Genomic DNA, 24,583 nt, shown 5'->3' with positions numbered 1-24,583 from the left:
TTTCCCTTCCTCGCTGTCCATTCCCATTCCTTCGACACTGTGTATCTGTCCTCCAGCCCCTCGACTTGTACACCTTAGATACATACAGGTTTTTCCCTATCAGTTACACCTCCGTCAAAATGGTAAAACAAAACAAAACAAAACGTTACCGGAGAAAGGAAGATGCATTCTTTTCAACGTGTATTAATGCTAAAAAATATTCAAGTATTTCCTATTCTAGAAAGGTAATACAGCATAATGGGCCATTCGTTATACAAAACTATCCATCTCATTATTGTTTGTGGTCTGTATCCTCAACTCCATAAGCATTGTGAGTTAGAAAAATGGAAGATTCTCTCTGATTAGTATTTGAAATTGTGTGCATTTGGGGGGAGTAAAAAAAATTTTCCCAAACTCGGGCCCTTAGCCCCCATGCTGAAGCCGTCTGAGGGATTCTAAACAACCACACACGAGTACCCGTGGATATGGGCATCACACCACGAATGGCGAACGTTCCGGTAATTGAATCTGCTCCCAGCTTCGGGAGACGGAAGAATGAGGCATGGGTGGGTCCTGCTGCTTGGGCTGACATCTGTTCCTGCCCCTCAGTGACTCAGAGCCCTCCCCGCTCCTCCTCTTCCAGGACATGTCCCAATCTCTCTGGTCTACCTCCAAGCCTCAATTTTGGCCCATTACCTAATAACAACTCATGGCCAGCGAGGCACAATCTTGCATGTAATTTCCACAATGGCCCATTTTGTTTTGTGGGTGCCCCCTTTGTGCACTGGGCTGGGTTGGGGGGTGGGTACTAATTTGCATGCCCGTTGTCCCTGCCCTCTAGGAACAGAGCCATACAATATGTAAATGACTGTTGTTGGGTGGACAGTGATTAGGTCTAGGTTGTAAAAGTGTTACATATTGTAAACTTGTTCTACAAATTATATTACATTCAAACTCTCTCTTGAGGATTCTTTGAGAAGATTTAACAGGGTGTTTAGAGCCCTGGACAGGCTGTTACTCGGGAGCCCAGCACCCCCGTCCTGGTGACCTTTGGGCCCCAGGAGGTGCAGGGACCCTTTCCCTTGCTGTGGCGGGCAGGCGGGTGTTCCTGCACAGGGAAGGCCAATGCTTTTATAAGAACCTGTTCCACGACTGTGTTTAGTAATTGTCTGCCAAACCAAACCAGACCAAACCACACTTGCTCAGCTATAAATACCCCACGCATGTGCCAGCCTGCCTCGCTCCTGCCTCACTCCTGCCTCGCTCCTGCCCCTCTCCCTTCCCGTGGAGCTCCACATCTGGTGTAATAAGCCACTTGCCTCTTCCCCAACACAGAGCTTCAATCACACCGCCTTCTAGAAGGAGTCAGGGGAAGAATTACACTTGGAAAAACAAATGCAGGTGGGAGGGGGGCTGAGGAGCCTGTGGGGTTTGGAAGAGCTATTTCTAACTGTCCTGATGAGCACTTGGTGTCCACCTGGAAAGTGAGATGTGCCACCGCAGACAGAGGCTTATAACCACCCAATTTACTCCACGCCCTGCAAAGCGCCACTTTCTCCCCCACCCTTCTCCCTTCCCCCAGGATTCCATGGCTTCCTGCTCCTTGTGCGTCGTCCGGGACAAATCCATTCTCTCCGGAGGCCATGGTGGGGGTTGGGGGGGCACAGGTGGGCATCAGAACAATGGCTGTGTAAATCTGCCACCTCAGATTCTTGGGAACACAAAGCCCGGCACGCAGACTTCCAGCTTGACCAGGCAGTTTGCCCTGTGTGAGAGGAAGGCAAACCCACGTGGTCCCAGAGTGTTGTCAGAGCTGCGTGGTCAGTCACATCACCAGACGTGCTGTTTGGACACCCTTCCTCTTCCCTTGGGCCTCATGTTGTTGGCCCCGTTTCCCCGGAGAGGCCTCAGAACTGGCCCAGAGGAGCTGTACAATGGCTTCAGGGCTGACTTGCTTATTGTGGCCCTGTGGAGGTCTTTCTGCCTGAACACAGCCTCTTTTTGAAACGCAAACACATCCTGGAGACCCTTTCAGTGCCTTCTCCGAGATGTGAGGTAGCAGAGATGCCTGGGTGGGTTACCCGGGCTGCTCGCTGGCCTCTGCAGTTGGGGAGGCTCTGGAAGTGATAGGATTGGAAGAGAGCTCTTCTATTCTAACTGCTCAGGAAGATCTGAGAAGGTTCTGGCATCTCCTCCACCGGGGGAATGGCATCCTTCATAGACACATGGACCACAAGAGGACCATCAGGGCAGGCTGCCTTCTCTCCACTGTCTTCCTCGTGCTGTTCCTGGCCAAGCTCAAGTTCATCCCATGCCAGCTGGCTCCATGTCACCCATTGCTCTACAGACTTCCGGGGATGTCCTGATCTAGGGCTCCTTGACAGAACAGGTGCTCTGGGGCCCCTCCAGGGCACCCACAGAGCCCTCACATTGGCCAAGGTTGGAAATGAGGAGTGGAGATATCGCTGCACGTGGCCCCACACCTGGGCTGTCTTTTTAGTGTCTGTGGGAAAGACTGTCTTTCTTTTACCGTTTGTTCTTAATCTCAGATTTCCTTGAAACCCATCACCAACTCATCGAATGCTTCAAGGTCTCCTTTCAAACGATGCAGTCTTTCTCCTGCTGGACCGTGCGATGTCCATCTCATTGCAAACACAGTAGCCCTCTGCCCGGTGACGAGACTGGGGAGGGAGGAATCAGGAGGATCTCTGGGGGCAAAAGGGCAAAAGAGGGACCAGAGCTGAACACCTGACCAGGAAGCAAAGGCGAGAGCTTGAGGGGGTTGTGCCACATGGCTACACAGACACTCTCCATCACGGGCCCCCATCTCACCTTGGAAGGCGGGGAAGGCCCTTGGTCACCAACAGCTGGTCTTCCAAGGCTGCTCCCAGCTTACAAAAGCCCAGCTGAAAGTCCAAGTCAGATACACGGGACTGGCCCACCAAACTGCCATAGGCAGGTGCCAGGAACCTTCATCCACTCCATTCTCTGAAAGGGCAGCCTGGTGCAGAGGCCAAAGGGGTAACTCCATGACAGTTAATCCATTGAAAGAGTATCCTATCCAGTGTGGGGGAGGCTGGTCAGTGGCCATCTCAGGACGCTGTAATCTGACCCAGGTAAAATGTACTTCTTTCCCTTCCCATTAGCTCAGCATCGATTCGCCTTCACTGCATTGACCTCGGCTCGTAGAGCCTGGACGGGTCCAGTCTGGTTCAGCAGTACAAGCCCAGGGGAGAGCATTGCCTGCAGGGTGGGGCCCCGACCCCTGGGTGCCTTGAGGATGCTCTCACGGTTACAGAGGTGCTGTGATCATCTGCCTGTCTTATCATCCCCCTGCTGAGAATGTCAGTGTACCCTACAGACTGTAACTTAGTACGGTTTTCAACCCTTGGGGAAAACAAATCTAGAAACGGGGGTAGAGGTCAGTGACATGCCCCTCTTAAGATTACTTGTGGGGCACCTGGGTGGCTCAGTGGGTTAAGCCTCTGCCTTTGGCTCAGGTCATGGTCTCAGGGTCCTGGGATCGAGCCCCACATCGGGCTCTCTGCTCCGCAGGGAGCCTGCTTCCTCCTCTCTCTCTGCCTGCCTCTCTGTCTACTTGTGATCTCTGTCTGTCAAATAAATAAATAAAATCTTAAAAAAAAAAAAAAAAAAAAAAAGGACACCATACTTTAAAAAAAAAAAAAAAAAAAGATTACTTGTGAGTGTAGAACAGTGTCATCATAACCCAACCTCCAGCTCCCGAGTATTGGCCACAGGCTGAGCACAAACCCAACCAGGGGTTTGTGGGCTGAGGGGCAGGGCTGGGACAGAAAAAGTGCTTTGTCGATGGAGTCCAGTGGTGGGACCGTCACCTCGCTCTTAACCTGCGAAGTCGAGGAGGGGCGCGGGGTGGCTAGGCTGTGAAGGCCTGTGCTCTGGGGCCTCCCGCTCAGAGTGTGGAGATGGAGACCCGGGCGTCAGCGGATGCCACATCCCAGAAGAGCAGTCACAGATGCAGCTGGTCCAGCGAAGTGGTTCCTCAGAGCCTCGGAAAGGGAGGGGACAGAGGACCCTGTTACATTGCCTGCTATGCCCAAGGAGAGGCGGCGCTGGAAATGCTGGAGCACACACTGGGAGTCTGTCGGGCCTCTCCACTTGCCACAGACACACTTCCCTCCCCAGCTCACGTTTTCCACACTCCTGCTGCCTCTGGCAGCGCCAGCCTGTTGGAAAGCCCATTCCTCTTAGCAGAGTCACAGTCAGTTCTCTGCCTGCCCCCACCCTTGGGGAAGTCTGAACGCGTTCCCACTCGAGCTTCTGGCCCCCACACCTGCTCACAGGCTGGGGCGGACCCGAACACCCCTCCTGCACGGACACGGACCCAGCAGGTGCCCAGATGTGCACACGCAGCCTCACCCATTCCCTGGCCCTAATAAAGGCTGAACTCTGGAAGAATGGCCGAGCCCAGTCCTAACCGCTGCCCCCGCCCCGACTTCCGTGCATGGTCACCAATTCCCCCAGTGCCTGGAGATGGATTTCTCCTCCTTCCCCTCTGAGAAGCAGCACCAGTGTCAAGTAAAGAAGACCAGAGACTCTTTCTGGAGCCTGCTGGAATGGAGGGCTGCCCCTTTGTCAGCAGTCAGGTGGCTACCCTCAAGGCTGCCCTGGTCAGCAGGGTTGCTGTACTCCATACCTTCGTTTGCGGGACGGCACACAGAGCTTGTCGTAAGCTCACCTCAACAGTGTACACTGGACCAGAGAGAATCATTTAGTGAGACAGATGCTACTGTTTTCTGTCCAGCGAGTGGACGTCTGGGAAGTTTTGTGCAACTGTGGTGCAGCTCTGCTATCCCCTGATGGCCCTCCCACCAGAAGGCCCTTGCCACTCTGAGTGTGACTCTAGTCTTTAAAGAGGTGGTGGTGGTGGTGGTGGTGTTTTCCTATGACCCTAAGCTCTAACTTCCTCTGAGCTCAACCAGATTTGTCTTGCACTGGGCAAAACTAGCCGTGTCGCTAGACAGCATGTTAGTGTGAGACCTGTGGAGGGGTTCTCAAAGATCATTTCTACTCTGAATTTCCCCATATTACTGGCTGACATTGGAAACTGGCCCCCACGTAAGCTACCATGTGGAGTACTTTTCCACACATGCAAAGAGTCACTATACCGCTATGGACGAAGGCTATTCTTTTTTTCTTTTTTCTTTTTTTTTAAGATTTTATTTATTTGACACAGAGAGAGCGAGGGATAGAGATATAGACAGAGAGCAAGCACAAGTAGGGAGAACAGCAGGCAGAGGCAGAAGCAGGCTCCCTGCCAAGCAGGGAGCCAGATGTGGGGCTCAATCCCAGGACCCTGGGATCATGACCTGAGCCAAAGGCAGCTTCACTTCACTGACTTCAGCCCCTCACTTCACTAACTGAGCCACCCAGGCGCCCAACAACGAAATTTCTTGAGGAAGCCTCTTTCAGGGCAATGGAGTAGGATTTTCTGGTCTTTGAGTTCCTGAGAAGCAAATCCAGAGGCCTGGCTGAATGGCAGCAGTTGGGAGCCGGCCCCCAGGGATCCCCACCTTCTGGCATCCCCCGTGTGGCTCCCACTCCCACACCGAGTCTGGATGGCCTGTGCAGACCGTAGAGATCAGCAGAAGTGATGGGGATGTCACCTCCAAGACCAGCTTACAAAGGCTGTAGCTTCTGTCTCTCATTCTCCCCTCTCTTGGATCACTCTGGCAGAAGTTGGCCGCGGGGTTGAGGAAGCCTGTGGAGAGCCCCCCAACCCTGACTCCCCGTGTAAGGACCTGGAAGCCTGCTGGCGGCACATGAGTGAGCTTGGAAGCAGTTCCTCCAGCCCATTCCGTCCTGACATGACAGCAGACCCACCCCCAACATTTTGGAGGCAACGTCCCAAGAAACCCTGAGCCCTGGCCTCCCAGCTAAGCCGCTCCCAGATTCCTGACTCTCAGAAGCTGCATGACAAAATAAATATTTGTTGTTTTTAAGCCTCTGTGTGTTGGGGTTATTTGTTATGCTGCAGTAGAGGACCCGTGCACACAGGGCATGAGTGTCCCAGGCTACATGGGCCATCCACAGGCTCCCTGCTCTTAAGCAGGCCCCCGGCTCCCTGCCTCAGTGCTCCCCTTGCGTCCACCGCCTCTCATGTCCTTCCTTTTGTTTTTGTCTTACCTTAGAGTGCTTAAAAATGACATCAACCTGAGCTGGAGTCAGCAGCAGGACAGCCCCCCAGAGACTGCCTTGGACCTTAGCCTGAGCTACATCTGTAAGGTTAGTCAGACACGTACTTCTGTTCACTTTCCAGACCTGCTGGGCAGGTGCACGCGGTCAGTACCACTGAGCACATGGCGGGTGCCAGGACTGATGCTATCGAAAGCCCACAGTCCCCACGACCAGGCCTGCCACCCTAGTACCTCATGGGGGGCTTGACTCTGGGCCTCACTGCTTGTTTTTCTCAGCTACTGCACAGCCCGGCCACGGGGCTCACAGAGCCATCCCCTCCTGCCCTGCCGGGCCCCCCAGGGAGGCCCTCCCTGCCCTAGCTCTCTCTCTGCTCCAGTTCCTGGCGCTGTGTGCCCTAGCCCAGCCAACAGCCTACACCGATGGGGAGCTCTTGGGCCTGATTGAGCTCCTGTGCCGAGCTGGCCTAGATGTGGGGCTCCGGCTGCTACCCAAGACCGATCTTCAGCAGCTTCTGCTTCGGCTCCTGGAGAACATCCATGAGTGGCCCGGGCAGGTACCATGAACCCCCAAGCCAAAGCCCAAGCCCTAGCCTCCTCTTTAATGTCCTGAGCCTCCTCCCATGGCCTCATCACTAGGGACTGAAGTTGCACCTCGAGTGCACTCCATGGGAATAGCAGGCTTAGAGGTCACCAGGAGGCCAGGGAACATTCTCGCCAGTTCCTGGCCTCTGTGACCGCCACCCCCCTTGCCCCTTAGTCTCTGGCTTCCACCCTAAGAGGGCTGGTGGGGAAATCAGGGTGAAGGCGGGCCCTCCTGCAGCCCACCTTGCTTCCTGCTGTCCCCACAGCTCCAGCCGCTGTGCTGTACCCTGAGCAAGGTGTCAGATCACCACCACAACCTGTTGGCCCTCGTGCAGTTCTTCATGGACGTGACCTCTCGGAGCAGGTGGGTGCTGCTCCACCCCTGCCTCCTGCCTCTGAAGCTCATCCCTTCCCCTGGGACATGGTGGGGTGTGGGGGTCCAGAATCCTCCCCATCAACCCCAACAAACCTCCCCCTCCTGCCTGATCTCTAACACCCAGGAGAAGGAACTAAAAATACAACTCACTAATGAGTTCATTACGAAAGGAAAAAAGCCTAATTTTCTTAACATGGTCTTATTAGCAAAACAATTGCCTTATACAATTAGCTTCTGACTGCAGCAACGCCCCCCCCCTTCCTTTCCACTGCCTGCTGCTTCCCAGCCCTTGGTAGAGGGTTCCTTCTTGTCCCTCAGACCTCAGTTGCATTGTGTCCCCTAATCCCTTCTCCCCCACCCCTCTCCCAAACTCTCAACTCATCATTCTGCTTTGTTTTCTGCATAGCCTGGCTTGCTGCCAGAAATTTATCTTACTGTTTGTTCCTTGTTTATGGTGTCTTTCTTCCATGTTACCTCCAGGAGAGCAGGTCCCTTTGTGGAGTCACTGCCATATCCCCCAGAATCTAGAACAGTGCCTGACGTGCTCTTGGCACTCTGTTCATCCTTTTCAAATGAATGAGCGAGGTGAATGAACTCAGCACTCTGCTCCCCCAAGGCTGAGACCCATTCACTGGACCTGGCTCCACCCAGTCTCTCCTCGCCTCCTTCCTTCCCCCACTTTATAGGCCACAGCCATAGGGAATTCCTTGCCCTTCCCAGAGCAGACCATTCCCCATCTCTCCTCTCTTCTCACTTAGAATGATGGCCCTCCTCACCCTTGCATCCAGGCCCATCCTAGGGGCTTTCAGGAAGACCTCCAGCCTCCCAGGCTTCACAGCCACCTCCTCGGTAACCCTGTCCACTGGGGCCATTCCCCTGCAACTCCCTCCCCAGAGGCATCTTCTGGAAGCAGGCTGGGCACTCCATTCAGACCCATATCCCAGGAACCAGTGGGTGCAGTCATCCTGAGCTTCAGTCCTGAGATGGAGAATTCAGTCTTGTCTGTGAATAAAGAGAGGAGGCCTCTCCACAGCCCTGAAAGGGAGTTGTTGCTCTTTATTTGAAAGAACTGGGCTTCTAGAAGCTCTGTCTGAGGCCTTTAGGTGTGAACACTAAAGCAGTGCCTCAGTGGGCACCATCTGCATTAAGCCCATACGCATGGAAAGTCTTGCCACAGGATCTGAAGAGGCTGACCTCTGCCTCCAGGCTCCCTGCTCAGCCCCAAACAGCTAGTCTGCTGTGTCGCAGAGTCAGAAATTGTAGTCTTGGAGGTCTCTCCCATCCCCAGCCCATTATGCCTGTTCATCCTAAATCCTGTCCATTCTGACTTCCAAATCCCAAATCCTGTTTGTGGTTGCCTGTCCATGTTAGCTCAGTGAAAACAGATCCCTGTCTGGGTCTCAGCCACCTCTGTCCCACCTGCTCCTGCTTTCATGTCCCGTCTCTCACCTGGATGGTTGTTGGCAGTGGCATTCTGTCTCCTCCCTCGAAGTCTGTCTGCTCTATGGATATATGGGATTATCGTGTCTCTGCCTTGGCTTCAGGCCAAGTCCAAACCTCCAGGGCCCATGTTGTCCCATCCCAGTTTCCCATTTGCTCCCAACAGGCCACATTATTGGTACTTGCTTATCTTCCTTTCTTTCCTTTCTTCCTTTCTTTTTCTTTTAAAGTAGGCTCCATGCCTAACATGGTGCTTGAACTCACCACCCTGAGATTAAGAGTTGCATGCTCTACCGAATGAGCCAGCCAGGCGCCCCTGTCAGTCTCACTTTCATGTGTGTATATATACATGTATGCGTATGTATACATACATATATGTATGTGTATGATGAACCTCATTAATTTTCATAGCTGTGTAGTATTCCCAGGTATACATACAACCAGGGTACAAGCTTTGTACATCTATGTAAATATTTCTATAGGATAAAATCTTTGAAGTGAAATTGCAGTCCTAAGGTATATACATTTAAAATTTGGCCTCTAACAAAAGCTGTATTAATTAATAATACCACCAATGGACATGAAAATGTCTGTTTCTCCGCTGTGCATTCTCAGTTTTGTTTTTAAGTTTCAGTCAATCTGATAAGTGAAAAATGTGATCCTGTGGTTCTGATTTTTATTTCTCGGACTCCCAGTGAAGTTGAGAATCTTTATATGTTCATTGGCCTTTTGTGTTTCTCTTATTGTAAATTATATCTTGATACTTCTTGCCCATTTTTCTGTGGGGCAATTAATCTTATTAACGTATTGGTAGTTGCTTATTCTATATGTTCCAGCACTGTATTTTCTTCTAAGTCTATATATCTTTTTTTCTTTTTTTGCACATCGTCCTTTTTAAAACTTTGTGTGTGATATCTTTCGTTGAACTGAGGTTTTGGGTTTTTCTAAGTTTTATTTTAGAGTAGATGTAGCTTTACAGAAAAGTTATGTGAATGGTATAGAGAATTGATTCTCACTGAAGCTGTGTTGAAAAGAAAAGCGTTCCCCATCCCAAGATCACAAAAATACTATGTTCACTTTCTCTCAGTGCTTACATTAACTTTGTTACTATTGGTTCTTAATCCCATCTGGAATCTATTCTTCGAAGATAAGAGACGAGGATGTAACTTTATTTTTTCCACCTCTGAAGAGCCAGTGGGTCAACACCAACCTTTTTTTTCTCTCTCTCTCTTCATAATCCACTTTTCCTAGCAGATTTGAGACTCCCTTCAACATATCCTAAATTTATGATGTCGTTCATCTGTTAATTGAGTCCAGTTGATTTCAAGGATCCGTATCTTTTCCAGGGTGTCTTTGTAACTCTAGCACCCCCGCTAAGTGTTCCTTAAATGCCAGGAGTGAATATAATAGAACAGTCTGGTCTCACTTTTTTTTTTTTTTTTTACGATTTTATTTATCTGAAAGAGAGTGTGAGAGATCACAGAGGGAGGAGAGGGAGATGCAGACTCAACGCTGAGCAGAGAGGCTGAAGCAGGGCCTGATCTCAGGACCCTGAGATCATGACCAGAGCTCAAGGCAGATGCTTAACTGACTGAGGCCCCCAGTCAGTTTCAAACAGTCACTTCAACTAGGGTGATAATTCCTGCCACACGCCTCACTTTCAAACAGACACATCACCTCACTTTCAAACAGACACATCAACTAGGGTGATAATTCCTGCCACACGCCTTGCTAAGAAAGAGGGATGGGTATTATTTATTTATTTCTCTATCTGTCTAGAAATTTTATCTTACTTTTCTAAATAGATAAAACATTCAAATAGAACAGAATTCAAAACGCACCAGGAATACTTATTGGAAACGTGCCCCTCCCCCTACCAGCCACCTAGCTTGCCTCCATTTCCCCTCCGGGCTTCTTGTGCCTGTTCTCCTTGCCCTTCTTTTCACTTCAAGGTATGTTTTGGCAGTCGCTCCAAATGGGATCAGAAAGCGCTTCTAATTCTTTTTTACAGCCTCGCTGTATTCTCTGTGGTCTCTCGCCAGCCAACCCCCACTCCCCCAGCCCATGCTCCCTGTGGTGGCCATGTTGGAGGAGCTTACTGGCATCCTCTTCTGCCCTCGCTGGTGGCTGCCCCACTGGGCTCAGTGCCCAGACTGACCCCAGGAAGGAGGGCGTACTGTTGTACATTCTGTCACATTCTTCATCTACTGACTGGTTAAGCACAAAGCAAGGACTTCCACCAGCATTTGTGTGAGGCACCTCCCCCCTCCCCCGGACCTTGGTGACCGAGATTTCAGGGAGGCACTGTAAATTGAAGGCACACTTGAGCTCAACCAAGAGAAATGAAAGTAAATACAACAGCAGACCATTTGAAATGGGGCCAATGGGAAGACTTTCCCTTGCAAGAGAGTCTCTCTGGGGACTCTGGCCCCTCTGGGGTAGCTCCAGGGAGCTGGGGGAGGGGGTACATAGAGGGGCGTGTGGGGGGGTGCTTGCCCTTCCAGCCTCTGTGCAGGGTCTCCAGTGTGTGTTCTGAGTGAAGCCCTGCAGCCACTCCCAGGAGCCCCTTTAGGGGGAGGACAGAGGCTGAGGGCTCTCACTCCACCAAAAGCTGATGTGTGCAGGCTCTAGGACCCGCCTCCTTCACCACCCGCGAATGTTTTATTAAATATCCCGGGGATGCTGTTTAAACTGTGGCCTCCAAAGTAGAGGGGAAGATGAAACCAGCTTGAGCAGGCTGCCGGATCTGCCAGATTCTGGCCAGCAAGGAGCAGCTGACTCCCCAAGTCCAAGTGCGAGAGCCCAGGGGAGAAGGTGGACTTCAGAGGCTTCGGGTCTTTGCACCCTGGGAATAAGGGCCATGGCACGTGCAGGCACCCCATAGGGTTCCCCAAGTCCTCCTTGTTTTCCTTCGTGTTCCGAGCTGCTGGGGTGGGGCTGCTCACTCCCCTCTGGGCGGGGCCAAGGGCTACACCTTAGCGGGGAGTCATGCCCCTAACGCCCAGCGCCGCCGGTGCAGGCCCTAAACCAGTTCATTGTCTCCCAGTCCATCTGCCTCTGCTGCCTTCATGTCGTGGCTCCTTGCTCCACCACAGTTCCCTTGCTATGTGCCACCACACGTGGTCTGTCCCTATGTGGGCCCCTGATCCCTTCTGGCTGACCAGGACCCACTCTGAATGGCTGGCCAGCCTCCTTGTGGCCCTCAGCAGATTCCAGGTATCACGCTGTTTCCCGCTGCTGAAATCTCTACCCAGCAAACCGCTCTGCCCCTTCTTTCTCTACTGTCTGAGTGCCAGCCACCCACACACTGAGTGGACCCACAACTCACCTCCTTGCTTTTCTCCCGGACTGACCTCCCATACTCAGGACCCCAGCAGTCTTGCCCCTTCCAAATCTTCTGCAGACGCCCCTTATTCCTATCCCTTTCACTTTTTAGTCGCTGGTGGCTCTTCCTCAGCAAATATGTGCACTCGTATGTCTCCTACCTTAGGATAGCAGTTCTGCTGCTGACCCCCTCCTCCAGCCCCTCCTGTCCTTCTAAGCTTCCCTTCCCCTGGTCTCCCTTTACTCCATTCACCTGAAACAGGCATCCTGAACCCTGACCACCCTGGACACATGGTGGATTCTTCAGAGCTCAGAGTGTTGGAGGGAGTTCTCACCTGAGAAAACAGACATCTCAGGCTCTGGGGGTGGACAAGGCCAGAACATTCTAGAAGGAGGCAGCCATGGTCCAAAAACCATCAAAATTTTAGAAGGTCTCAAAATCCAGAGGAACAAGAGGCAAGATAAAGATCAGGTCTAGGGGTCAAGGGGCCATGCTGGAGCTGAGAGGGCAACAGAGAAAAAGTGGGTCCTGATGAAGCCAGGAGAGTGAGGGGCTATGGCTGAAGAGGGTCTGCCTCGCCTTTATGAGTGGGTGCACATGTAAGGGGTGGTAGGAGTGACCTAAAGAGCTGGGAATAGAGGAGACGCACCTCATCTGGCACTCTAGTCAAACTGCCTTATCACCCCTGACCTAACGGACTTTCCCCAGGAATAATCTTAGCATTTTCTTCCTTGGCTACACAATATCATTCTCCCGCCTGACTCCCCTCCCCTTCTTTGGCCCATCCTTCTCAGTTGCCGTCACCCAGTTCCTTTCTCCACAGCTCCTCAAGCCTCAGTTTGCCCAGGAATTCTGCCCCAGTCCCTTGCCTGTGGTCCCTCTGCGCAGTCTGGGGAGCTTTCCAGGCTGGGCACTGCGGTGCTCTGTCCATATGGTCCCACTTCAGGATCTGGTGCCCCCTCCCCAGCTGTGGAGTGTCACCCTGCCAGCCTACCCCAGGAATTCCCTTTGCTGAACACCATCCCTTTATCTGACGTTAGGTGCCTTCCTTGGGAACAGCCCAGTGCTGGGGGCAGAAAGGCCTGCCCCTCTGCCTCGATCTGGGATGTCTCTGAAGGACTTTGCCAGCCCCAGAGGTCCTTGTGGGGTCAGCCAAGCACTTTGCTGTGACTGCGTTTCAGCCGGGCTTTTCCCTTTGGCACATACCTGCTTCCTTCTTCCCTATAGGAGGTCATCCCAAGAACACCTGTCTCCCCTTCTCCCAGCATGCTCCCCTCTGCTTCAGAGTCCACCTCCTGGGGAACTCAACCTGGGAGACCCTATCTCTTCCTCATCCATGGCTGCAGCTCCAAGCACATGCCAGGGGCTCCCAAGTTAATACCTTTGGCCAGATTTTTCTGCTAAGCACCAGATATGCATAGACAAGTATTTCTGGTTTTGCATGTGCAGAATAGAAGTCACCACCTTCCAAGGAGGACCACCTTCTCCTATCTCCCATGGCCCTGTGATGGTATCAGCACCTGCCCACTGCCTGAAGCCTGGGAGTCCGGGGTCACCTCCTGTCCCCCTCCAGCTCCTCCTCCCCAACAATAGCCACCTCTCCCATCACCCTCCCACAGTTCCAACTCTTAACACAGTGCCCCCTGGACTGCTACCTCCTCCAGGCTGTCCTCCATCTGACCCATGCCTGCACTGTCCAGCAGTGTCACCTCCCTTCAGATGCACAGCTGGCCAAGTCATTCTTTTGTTCTATTAAAATCCCTCAGGCTTTGGTCCTCAGGGTGAAATTCAAACAGTGGCGTACTAGGCCTCTGTGCCTTCTTTTCCAATCCTACCTTATCCCCCTGCCCAGCATCCTTGGCAGGCTCCCCTGCTCCAGCCACCCTAACTCAGGATTTGTCTCAGAGCCTGTCAGCATCAGTTCCATCTTCCCTTATCCCTCTCCTCTTCTTTGCCTGGATTTCCTCACCCTCAAGACAAGGCTCAGACCAAGGCAACTCTCCTGAGAAACCTCTTTATTTTATTTTTTATTTTTTTCTGAGAAACCTCTTGATACAGGCACTGATTGTCGGCACCCTTGGCTCACCCCTTGGGCTGTGAGCTTCTTGAGGGAGGAGCTGTGACTTTGCTCCCGGGGGGCCTTGGAGCCCGGCACTGAGGAGGGACTCATGCACGTGCTCATGCATGTGCTCGTGAAGTGATTGCTTCTGGATGGCAGATCTCAAAGAGCATAGAGTTGGGTTTTTAGTAGCCAATTCCAAACAGAAAGATGGCTCAGGCAGGCTCAGAGATGGGGTGCAGTCGCACTTTGAATGCAGATTGCAGATGAACCCAGTAAGGCAAAAGGGGGAAGTATCTGAAGGTCACGAGGACTGCAGCCAGAGTTCAAGCATGATCTCGGATTTTGAAAGATGCAGAAGATGGAAAGTAGGACACAGAAACAAGGCAGATGGACAAACGGCACAGACCAGTGTTAGAGCCAGTGGAGAACACGGAGGCCCAGAGGAGGGACTTCCGCGTAGTTGTTTTTGAAGCAAGGAATGCTGTTTTCGGCTGGCAGTGAAATATTGACCCTGATGAAGAGAGAGCAACACTACATAATTTCTATTTTGCTTCTCTTCTCTTTGTCGAGGGGCATAATCTTTCATCAGGACTCCACTATTGATCAAAGGGAATTGAAGCCTAAGACAGCACAGGAGGAGACAGCAGGGGCAGCCTCCCACTGTGCTGAATGGGGTTAAGTCCCCTGTGATACAAGGGTGTCCCCTGTCAGTCCAGGAAGAGGAGCAGACAAGGTCCCTCGAGTCCATGGAGACCTCCAGAGGTGGGGAGGGAGGGTGCAGAAGGAGCATGGTGGGCTTGAGGTGCCCCCCAACTCATTCCGCAGGGATGGTTTGCCAGCACATACACAGCAAAGGAAGCTCTGCTTTCTAGGATTCCTAAGAATAAATCATACCAGACTAGCCTCATTTATGTTTTGACAGGCGAGCCAGAATAGTACTCTGGAGAGGGCTGTCTGGGTTTTTATAAGGCGCTTGTTAGAGACTACCATCCAATCCTGAGGACAAGGTAAGAAGTGTGGGCTGAGTGATTGATGCTGAAGTAGCTGGGCTCCTCGTTGGCAGGTGCGGCTGGCCAGCAGAGTCCAGGCACCCAGAGTCTTGTCTTAACTGACAGGTTGGTCAGAGAAGACCCAGTGTCTCCAATGAGGCCATTAATGGAACAATAGTCAGACTCACACATGACCTGAATACAGCTGACAGAGAACGGAAGATCCCAGAAGATCTCAACAAACCATAATGACAGTCTGAGAGGAAACGAGAGACCCAGCTGCACAACTAACAAGAGGATCTGGGAAATGGGATTTGACAGCAAGACGTGTGAGAGAGACTTTGGGCTCAGTCTGCGATCTGCGTCACATGGCGAGAGCAGCCAGGAAAAGGAGCCTCAGGGCCAGCTTGGAGCACCTCAATGACGAGAATGTTGACAGTCCCCAGGGCCTTCAGAGGACCCAACCCACAGTGGCAAAAAGATTCTGAGCAAGAGGAAAGTATGGGTGTCGCATACATAGAGAAGAGATAGTTGTGGGAAATGGCGGCCACCTCCCTCAGGTATGCGACAGGACGAATTAGACGGACAAATCTGTGGTCACGAGATGGCATGACTTTTTTTTTTAAAGTAAGCTCTACCCCCACCATGGGGCTTGAACTCATGACTTACAACCCTGAATCAAGAGTCACATGCTCTACCAACTGAGCCAGTCAGGCACGCCTAGATGGGGTGACTTTGAAGATGTGTTCTAAGCCTGAGGTACTACGGATTTCCTCATCATACCGAAAAGAAAGAAAGAGGGAAATAGGGTGGCAAAGAGGATAAGCATTGGGTTGTAATCATCCGTCCGAACTTTATTTACTAAACAGCAGTAACCTCTTTATTTGTATAATATACTTGCGGGAAAGGACACATCAGAGGGGGCTTCTCAGTGCTCTCTGCGAAGGGGACCGTCTGTGTAACTACCCTGTATCTTAGGGCAGACCATCACCTGCTCCCCAGAAACTCCCTCGAGCCCCTCGCAGGCATTCTCTCTACAATGAAAACCCCGTCCCTGACTCCCATCCCATAGCTTCGTTTTGCCTGGTTTTAAACCCCGGGCGTAAACGGGGCCGTGCACAGTGTTCTCTCTCGTGTCTGGCTTCCTCGGCATGGCGGCGACACTTTGTGGCTTCATTCACGGAGAAGTGAGCTGCTGTGGACGGATCCTTCACGTTGCCGTGTGATGGTCCCCCGTAAGGATCTGTGGCTGTGTCTTCCTGTCTGCACTGTGCATGCCCACACTTAAAAGGGTCCCAACGTGTGTGGATGACAGGGCGGACTCCCAAGAGGATTGCCCCGAGCTCCGAGCCCGGGGCCCTGATTCTCCCTGCCTGGGCACTATATGCTCACGGGCGGGTCAGGTCCAAGTGAAGGACTGGGGGCGTGGGGGATGTGGAAGGCAGTACCATGATGGGGGGCCGTGACGCCTGAGAGGCAGCGTGGACAGTCCCCGGGAGGGAAGCCGGGCAGATGTCCTGAGGCAGGGTGTTGGGCAGCCCTTCCACAGCGGAACAGGCCACTGTTGTTGCTTCCTGAACTGCCCTAGAGACATGGAAAAGGCAGCTCACGCCTTTGGCCAGATGCCTGATGGCCTTTTAGGGTAGTTCAGCTCTGGCAGGGCCTGATTCCCCTCTGAACAAGTGAAGGCAAGGGGCACCAGAGGGGGCCGCGTTGACCGGTAGATGTCCCAAGGCCCTAGCGGTCCACACTGGTTAGTGCCTTTGCCCTCCTCTGAGTTCGCATGCGGTGCCCGGCGCCTGGCTGGACTGCCCCTTGCAGGAGCTAGAGGGAAGGCCGGAGGCTGGGAAGCAGAGGGCCTGTGTTCCACTTCCCAGCTTTGCTGTGGATTTGGAAAAGTCATTTCCAGATTTCGCAGTGCCTTAGGCTCCTCTGAGCGCTAATCCAGTGTCCTGATCTTACGGAGGCCCATGGGGGGAGGAGGGGCGGAGAAGTGGGGAGGGTGGCAGGGCTAAAGCGGAGGCCTGGCCTGGTGTGAGCATACAGAGCTGGAGCTCGTTTCCTTATATGACAGTGGCTGGGATGGCTCCAGTCCCTTCTGCATCCTCCTTTGTCCGTCTGGTTTGAGTTCCGGGGAGGCCTTGCTGGGTGGGGTCAGGCAGCTTCTAGGAGAGGAAGAGCCCCTGGCCGACCTCGGCTGGGCCCTCAGGACCCCTTTGCTTGCCCCCTGCACAGTTTGGGTGTTATTTGGGGTGAGTCTTTGTGTTTTTCTCCTCTGTAGAGTAAGGTCCCCTTCAAAATTAAAAAGCAGTCCTGTCCCCAGTCCCTGTGTCCCAGTGCGAACTGAGTGCAGGAGACTGTGTTTTAAAGACAGGGGGGCTGTCATAATGAAAGGCAGTGGGCAGGCGGGGACAGCAAGGGGGAGCATGCCACCCTCAGATGTGGGTTCCTTTTCATCCATTCACCCGGTGCTTTTTCTGGTGCTTTTCTTCTTTTCTGGACTGCAGCCGTTGTCCCGACCCACCCAGCCTGCCTCTTCCCTTCTGGAACCACCCCAGCTCAACTCCACTGGCCTGCCAGCACCCCCACCCTCAGGTTGGCCCCTCCCCACCCTGTGCAGGGTAAAGGAGCTCCCACACAGGCCTGGGTTTTGGATTAATGAAGCCCAGATGCAGGACTTCTGACTCTGGCTACAAGTTAGTTTTGGAGCAACAGCACAGAGGGGCCGTTTACCTCCCACTGTGCTCTGGGGCCAGCTGCTGCTGGGGCTCCCGGGGAACAGCTGGAGAGCAGGTCCTGACTGCCAATGAGATGGAAGCCATGCGGGGTGTGCCAGTGTGGGTGTGCGGTGTGGCCAAGGCTCAGGGACAAAAGGGAAGGTGGGGCTCCGGGTAAGGGGCGAGGGTCTGGCTGCGCTCCCAGGGGTCTGGTGTGGGGGATGATGAGGGACTCCCGTTTTCTACGCCATGCTGTTAAAGGAGGCTGTCTCTCAGCAGCTCTCAGAAGGTCAGGTGGGGATGCTGAAGTGCTCTGCAGAAAGAGGTCAAGGCTAAAGGGAGACACGGTCCTGGAGGGCCCCGTGCTGGTTAATGTCAGGTCTTCCTGATCAACAATGGATCAGGCATGGTTGGCCTCTCCCTGGGTTGCCAGATAAAATACAAACATTGCATGGGGTGTGGTTGCAGGGTGGGGGTGGGGGTCAGACATATGGTAAGAAAATGACTCTTTGTTTATCCATAAGAAATTCACATTTAACTGGGCATTCTATATTTTTCCTGGCTAAATCTGGCAATCCTGTCTCCCCCTCCACCTGAATTTCTTCTCTGAGTAATAGTTTTATTGAACTACAGCCTACAAGCAGAACAGAACCCAGATCATAGGCACGTGGCTCAGCGGATGGCCACAAGGGGAACACGTGTGAAACCAGCACTTAGAGCAAGAAAGGCAACAGGAGCAGAGCATGCTGGTCCCCCCAGCCATCACCACTACCAAGGCTGCCAACAGCTGCTCTTTGGCCGTTTTTGTACTTTATAGGAATTGAATCGTGCACATGTATTCTTTTGAATCAGGCTTCTTTGGCATGACACTGTGAAGATCATCTGGGACTTTGGGTGTCATTTTAGCTCCCTGTCATTACGAGGAGGATTGAATTGTATCGATAGCGCCCAACCAGGATATACCTTCTAACAGTGTATTTAAAGTGCACTTCCGTCTTATGTGTGCGTGTGTGTGTGTGCGCACGCGCGTAGGTACCAAGGAGGAGGATTGCTAGGTCATGGGGTGAGCACAAGTTCATCTTTTGTTGATCTTGCCAAGCAGTTTCTCGAAGTGGATATACAGTTCAAATTCTCACCGGCTGGATGTGAGCGTCTCTGCGGCCCACACCCTCCCCAGCACTGTGCATTGCCCCCTTTCTCATGTTCTCCTTTCTAATGTATGGTAGTACTGCCTGCAGGTGCTTTTTTTCCTCTTTTTCATCTGTGCTTTTTTGATCCCTCTGACTTTCTTGACAAAGTGCTGAAAACATCAGTAAGGCCTCTGGTTGCGGTACTAGCCTGTCCAGCCCCACAGCAACATCGAGGAGCCCTTCCTACCCCAGTTCCCCATTCCTACCCCAGTTCCCTCCGTCATGTGAGGCCTGGGCAGCAGCAGGCCCTGCTCTGGGGAAGTTGCCGTGGAGACTGGACCACCAAGCCTGGAAGTGGCCAGACTGGATCCTGCCTCCCCAAAGTACTTGCTTAGCATTTCCCAGTGCTGCCTGTAGCAGGCTGTTCCCGATGTCCGGTCCTTCAGTTCCTTGTGCCGTCATTCCAGGAACATGGGGGAGAGCGGCTGTGGGCATCGTCCCAGCAATGCTGTGACCTGAGGGCATTTCCACTCTGAGCTGCTGGTTCCAACCCAAGTGTCTTCCTTCAGGTTCCTTCTGTTTCCTCTGGCTTCGGGATCTCTCCTTTGCTTCTTCTGATGGTGGCTCTGATTTCTGATGCAGAAACCAGGGACTGTGACCACATCAAGGTCCATGCCAGGGGCTGACGTCTGCTGCCCGTGGGGAACCACAGTGTATGGAGGTGCAAGAGAGACATGACCTTTTTGGTGGAGACGAGCTATGGCACGGAGCATGGGCAGAGAAGGGGCCCTCAACCTCTCTTCCCATCACCCAGCCCCCTCAATCACTGCCACCCCAGTGTCATCCTCTGGTCTCCACTCCCCTCCTCTTTTCTCTTTCTGCTCACTCTAGTCCTCAAGGACCTGTGGAAATCAGAGCCCTGAACATGAGCATCTGAAATCCCCATCAGAGGTCTTGAGTCCCAAAGAGAAGAGATACTAGCCCCATGAGTGAATCAGTTAAGACTAGTGCTAGGGGGACGCCTGGGTGGCTCAGTGGGTTGAGGCTTCTGCCTTCGGCTTGGGTCATGGTCTCGGGGTCCTGGGATGGAGCCCCGCGTCGGGCTCTCTGCTCAGCAGGGAGCCTGCTTCCTCCTCTCTCTCTGTCTCTGTCTCTGTCTCTCTCTGCCTGCCTCTCTGTCTACTTGTGATCTGTCAAATAAATAAACAAAAATCTTAAAAAAAAAAAAAAAAAAAGACTAGTGCTAGGGACACCTGCCTTCGGCTCAGGTCATGATCCCAGGGTCCTGGGATTGATCCCCGCATCGGGCTCTCTGCTTAGCGGGGAGCCTGCTCCCCCTCTACGCCGCTCTCTCTCTGCCTGCCTTTCTGCCTACTTGTGATCTCTGTCTGTCAAATAAATAAATAAAATCTTTAAAAAAAAAAAAAAAAAAGCTAGTGCTAGACTCAGAAGCCAAGCCCAGACTGACTGAAGCCAAAGGTACTTTATTGGCCCACATGGCCAAATGACCTACTGAATGGTCCAGGGGCTGGGGGCTTCAGGCACGGCAGGCTCTAGGCTCTAGGTATTGTCAGAGCTCTGTCCCTGTCCTCAGTCTCTATTTGCTTCATCCTCCAGGCTCTCCCACAGGGAGGCAGGATGGTCACCAGCAGGTGTAGGATTGCCTCCTGTCAGATCAGTGGCCCTGCTAGAAAGGCATAGACTCTGCTGATAATTAGAACCAGGGCACCTCTAAGTGGCTCAGTCACTCTGACTCTGATGGGCCATGCCTGGCTCCTGGGCCCACCCTGGCTGAGCAGCTTCTCTAAAGGAAAGTTGATGCCGGGTGGAAAAAAAAAAAAAAAAAAGACAAGTTTAGCCCCACTTTCCACTACCCTACGTGGGCTGAAAGATTCTAATGCTGCAAAGGACAGAAAAGGCCAAGATCTTGCAAAAGCAGTTGAACGTTCCTTATCTCTGTGTATCCTTAGATAAGCATAGATACTCAGAAAGACCAACTCAGAAGAAAAACACTGCTGAGCCAGCCTCTGGAATTACCAGTGACTTTAATTTTTTTCCTTTTGCTTATTTTTCAACTCTACTGTCATGTTTTATTGCTTCTAAAATACATGATAAATACTATAAACCAGAAGAACAGGGCAAAGTCCTCCAGACAGCACGCCTCTCCCATGAGGCCCCTGTGTGCGCTTCCAGCCCACTCACTCACAGAGGGTCCCACCCTTCGTCCTTCTCGCTCCTTCCCTCACAGGCAGCTTCGAAGCCAGCTCAGCCTCCTGGTCATTGCCCAGATGCTGGACCAGCAAGAGACGCTTCCTCTCTGGCAAGAGAAGGCCCAGGTGAGTCTTGGCCTCCACCGGGTGGCATCCCCTCAGCCCAGGAAGCCCGTGGATGAGCAGAGGGCTCTTGCCAAGGCCTGCCTGCTCTTGCGGTTTTTCCCAAAGGTTGGGAGCCTCAGGCCAAGGGGGCCAAGTTGAGGGTGATTTTTTTTTACTCATTCAGCAATTACTGATTTGTATGCCTACTGTGTGCTAGGCGCTGAGGCTAGAGCAGTGAGGGGGTAGCATGTGTTGCTTGTTTTTGCTTTTTTTTTTAGTTGTGGTAAAATATGCATGACAGAATATTTACCGTTTTAACGTTTTTTGCTGTTTTTTTTAACCATCATGACAATTTTAAGTGCAAAGTTCAACCATTCTAAGTGTCCAATTCAGCGGCTCTGAGTCCATTCACAATGCTGTGTAGCCATTAACACCACCATATTTTTTTTCACCCTCAGAGTAAAAACTCCATACTCATTCAGTGCTAATTCTCATTCTCTCCTTTCCCGTCCCTGCTTATATTACTTCTTATAGGTGGGGAAAAAAACAGTGCAAGTGAAAACAAACCCTATGCCCTTAAAATTACTCGCTCCTAGGGACACCTGGGTGGCTCAGTCGGTTAAGCGTCTGCCTTCAGCTTGGGTCATGATCGCAGGGTCCTGGGATCAAGTCCCACATCAGGCTCCCTGCTCATCGGGGAGCCTGCTTTCCCCTCCCTCTGCTGCTCCACCTGCTTGTGTGCTCACTCTCTCTGACAAATAAATAAGTGAAATCTTAAAAAAAAAAAAAAATTACTCGCTCCTAGTGCCTCTCCGTTTCCAGTGTTAGGCGTTCTTGGGGCAGCAAGAAAAGTAGAGCTTTGTCTTCTTTCCCTATCCCCCTTCTCTCCAGAAAGCTCTGACCACAGCCTCTGCAGCTTGGGGCCCTGGGTGAAGCGTGGGTCCCAGCAGCCCAAGGATGGATGATGGGGAGGCTGAGCATGCTGTCACCCTCTCCCTCTAGAAGCTCCCTGGGATCCCAGAATAGTTGCTGGGTACCACCAAGCCCTCCAACTCAGCAACACAAGGGGGACAAGGCAGTCCCTGTGAAGGGCTGTGTGTCTCTGCTCGTAGAGGTGTACTCGGGAAGCCTGCATCACCCCTTGCCCGGAGCGCTGAGAGATCGTTCTGGCACATCCTGGGGCAGGCTGGACAATATTGCTGAGTCTGCAGTGCTGGGATTGCAGAGCAGGAGCTCAGAAAGCTGACTGGTTGTATTGGCTTTTCCGAGTGGGCTTGGCCTGGCTTTTGCCCCAGCTGCCCTCTTTGCCGTAAATACTTTCTCCAAGGACTTAGCCCAGCTGGAGCTTCTTGTCATTCCCGTTCCTGCTGAAATGTCACCTCCATTCAGAGGCCTTTCCTGACCACCCAAGCCAAAGTCCCCGGCACATCACCCTATGTTAAATTGTTTACCTCCTGACATTTTCTTGTTTATTGGATCAGGGTCTGTGTACACACACACACGCACACACCCCAGCTACAGCTCCTTGAGTGCAGGGACCAAATCCTCCTATTCACCACTGCCTGTCTGCACCTAGCACAGTGCCTGACACACAGGGACTCCGGGTGTGCTTGTGGAGTGAACGAGCCTGAGGTTGAGCCCTTGGAGTGTGTGAGAGGAAGTTCCCTCTCCCCTGGGGAGAGGTGGGGAAGGTAGACATAGCAGGCAGACAAGACTGCCTGGTCGCCTGGTCGCAGAGGGCTCTGGAGGGCAGCTGGGGATCGGTGAGCCCCAAGGAGAACAGAGCACCGGGTCAGAGTGAGGGGAAAGGCCAGAGCGTCGGTATCAGGAAAGGCAGGGCCAGCTGCGGGTGGAGGGTGGGGGCAGCTGCCCCCCTGCAGTGTTTGGCAGCCACCAGAGAGGGGCTCAAGCATCAGGGCCTGGGAGCCCCCAGCTTCTGGGGCCCAGCCCTGCCCAGCTCCAGGGCTCTCCAGCCATACCAGTCACCCGTATGCCCACTGCGCCCATCTATTCAGGAGAGCCCAGCTAAGCATCGCCTGTGTGCCCGGCTCTATGCCAGGCTCTGCATCCAGGACCCGGCCTCCGAAGACAGGGTGTGATCAAGGTGGGCTGAGGGTGCAGTGACTAACGTTGCCTGAGGGCAGTGAAGTGGCTTCCAGAGAAGGTGTCCTGAGCCAGGTCTAAGAGGCTGAGTCAGTGCCTGTGTTGCCCAGAGGAGAGTCTGCTGGGGGCCGGTGCGTGCCGTGCACGGCTGCGCCAGCCTCCTGGGGCTTAGGGAGAGGAAGGACCAGCCGGGGCCTGCCTGCGGCCCTCCCTCTGTGTTTCCCCCATCTCCACTGCGGGCTTGGGGCTGCTGCCAGCGCCTCCCAGGTCTCCAGGCTGTAGGCAGTCCCCTTTCCAGTCTGGCCTGTCAGACGGATATTCACCTTCTGAGGGCCACCACTGTGGCCCCAATAGCCACCCACGTCAAAGCCGGCAATGCCCCCTCTCCCAGCTTCTCTATGCAGCCTGCCCTGCCCACGCCACCTGTTCTTCCCAGTCCTCGTTGTGGGCCAGCCCTGCCCTCCCTGCACACAGCTCTGTGCCCTGACCTCCCTGTCTGTATCACATCCCAACCGAAATGGTGGGAGCTAACACTCTGCCTAGCATGGGCTGTGTGCCAGGGCTGTTCTCAGAGCTTACCTCTCATAACAGTCCCCAGCAGTGAGGACTGTTACCATCAGACATTTTTCACAGATGGGGAAACTAAGGCAGGTGCTGTTAGGAAACTTCTCAGGGTCATACGGCAGGAAAGCCGTGGAGCTAGGATTCAACTGCAGGGTCCTTGCCCTTGACCCCTGCAACATGGCGTCTCTGCTCCTTCAGCCCCTTCCTCCGCTCTCACTGTGGTGAGCCCAGACCATGCTGGCCACTTCCTGCTGAAGGTGCCCTGCTAGTCCCTTGAGCTTTATTCCAAAGTGGCGGCTGGAAGGACAAGGGCTGCGGTTTCTACTTCCTTCATTGATGTGTAAATACTTGATAAACCTTATCAGTTGATTGACTATGAAGGGGACCCCAGGGATTGAGAATTGACTCGTCTGGGAGAGGTTCTGGGGTGAGCACCTGGGCAGAGGCCTCTCAGGACACTGCTGGACAGGAGGAGTCCCTGACCCTTGGATGGCTTGGCTCTCTGTCTCAGGCTGCAGTCAGAGGCCCTAGCAGCAAGAGCTGAAGAACTAGAATTTAAGGAATGAGACTTCTGTAGGTGGTCAGGATGCAAGCCCCTCCCCACAAGGCCTGCATTTTCCAGGAGAGCCTTGGGTCAGGCTGCTTGCTCTTGTCCTTGGGAATCCTGGCAATATCCCAGAAACAGCAGGGTTTTAGCTTCATGCACCAGTGTGCTCTAGACCCTTCTCAGAGCACTGAAGATACAGTCCTGAACAGAAATTAGTCCCTCCCTTGTGAAATTCAGTCTAGGGGCAGATGGACAGACACAGGCGCCAAGAAAAAAGT

The 24,583-nt window shown here is 52.9% G+C and overlaps 1 protein-coding gene across 1 annotated transcript in view; it reads left to right on the top strand.

The window, feature by feature from the left end:
• LOC308349095 (protein FAM178B-like) overlaps nucleotides 1–23,190 on the top strand; it is a gene marked incomplete at both ends in the record, with an annotated part of 63,023 nt that extends 39,833 nt beyond the window's left edge. Inside the window, 5 exons of the mRNA XM_080813628.1 lie at nucleotides 6,150–6,243; nucleotides 6,533–6,709; nucleotides 7,004–7,161; nucleotides 21,025–21,112; nucleotides 23,107–23,190. Of these exons, the coding sequence (XP_080669754.1) occupies nucleotides 6,150–6,243; nucleotides 6,533–6,709; nucleotides 7,004–7,161; nucleotides 21,025–21,112; nucleotides 23,107–23,190 (601 nt within the window). The remainder of the gene's footprint in view (nucleotides 1–6,149; nucleotides 6,244–6,532; nucleotides 6,710–7,003; nucleotides 7,162–21,024; nucleotides 21,113–23,106) is intronic.
• Nucleotides 23,191–24,583: the final 1,393 nt, after the last annotated feature.

This window comes from Martes martes, assembly GCF_963455335.1.
Source record: "Martes martes genome assembly, chromosome: 9".
NCBI classification, from domain to species: domain Eukaryota; kingdom Metazoa; phylum Chordata; class Mammalia; order Carnivora; family Mustelidae; genus Martes; species Martes martes.
Note: the sequence above shows the minus strand (reverse complement) of the source record. Positions and strands in the feature narration are given on the sequence as shown.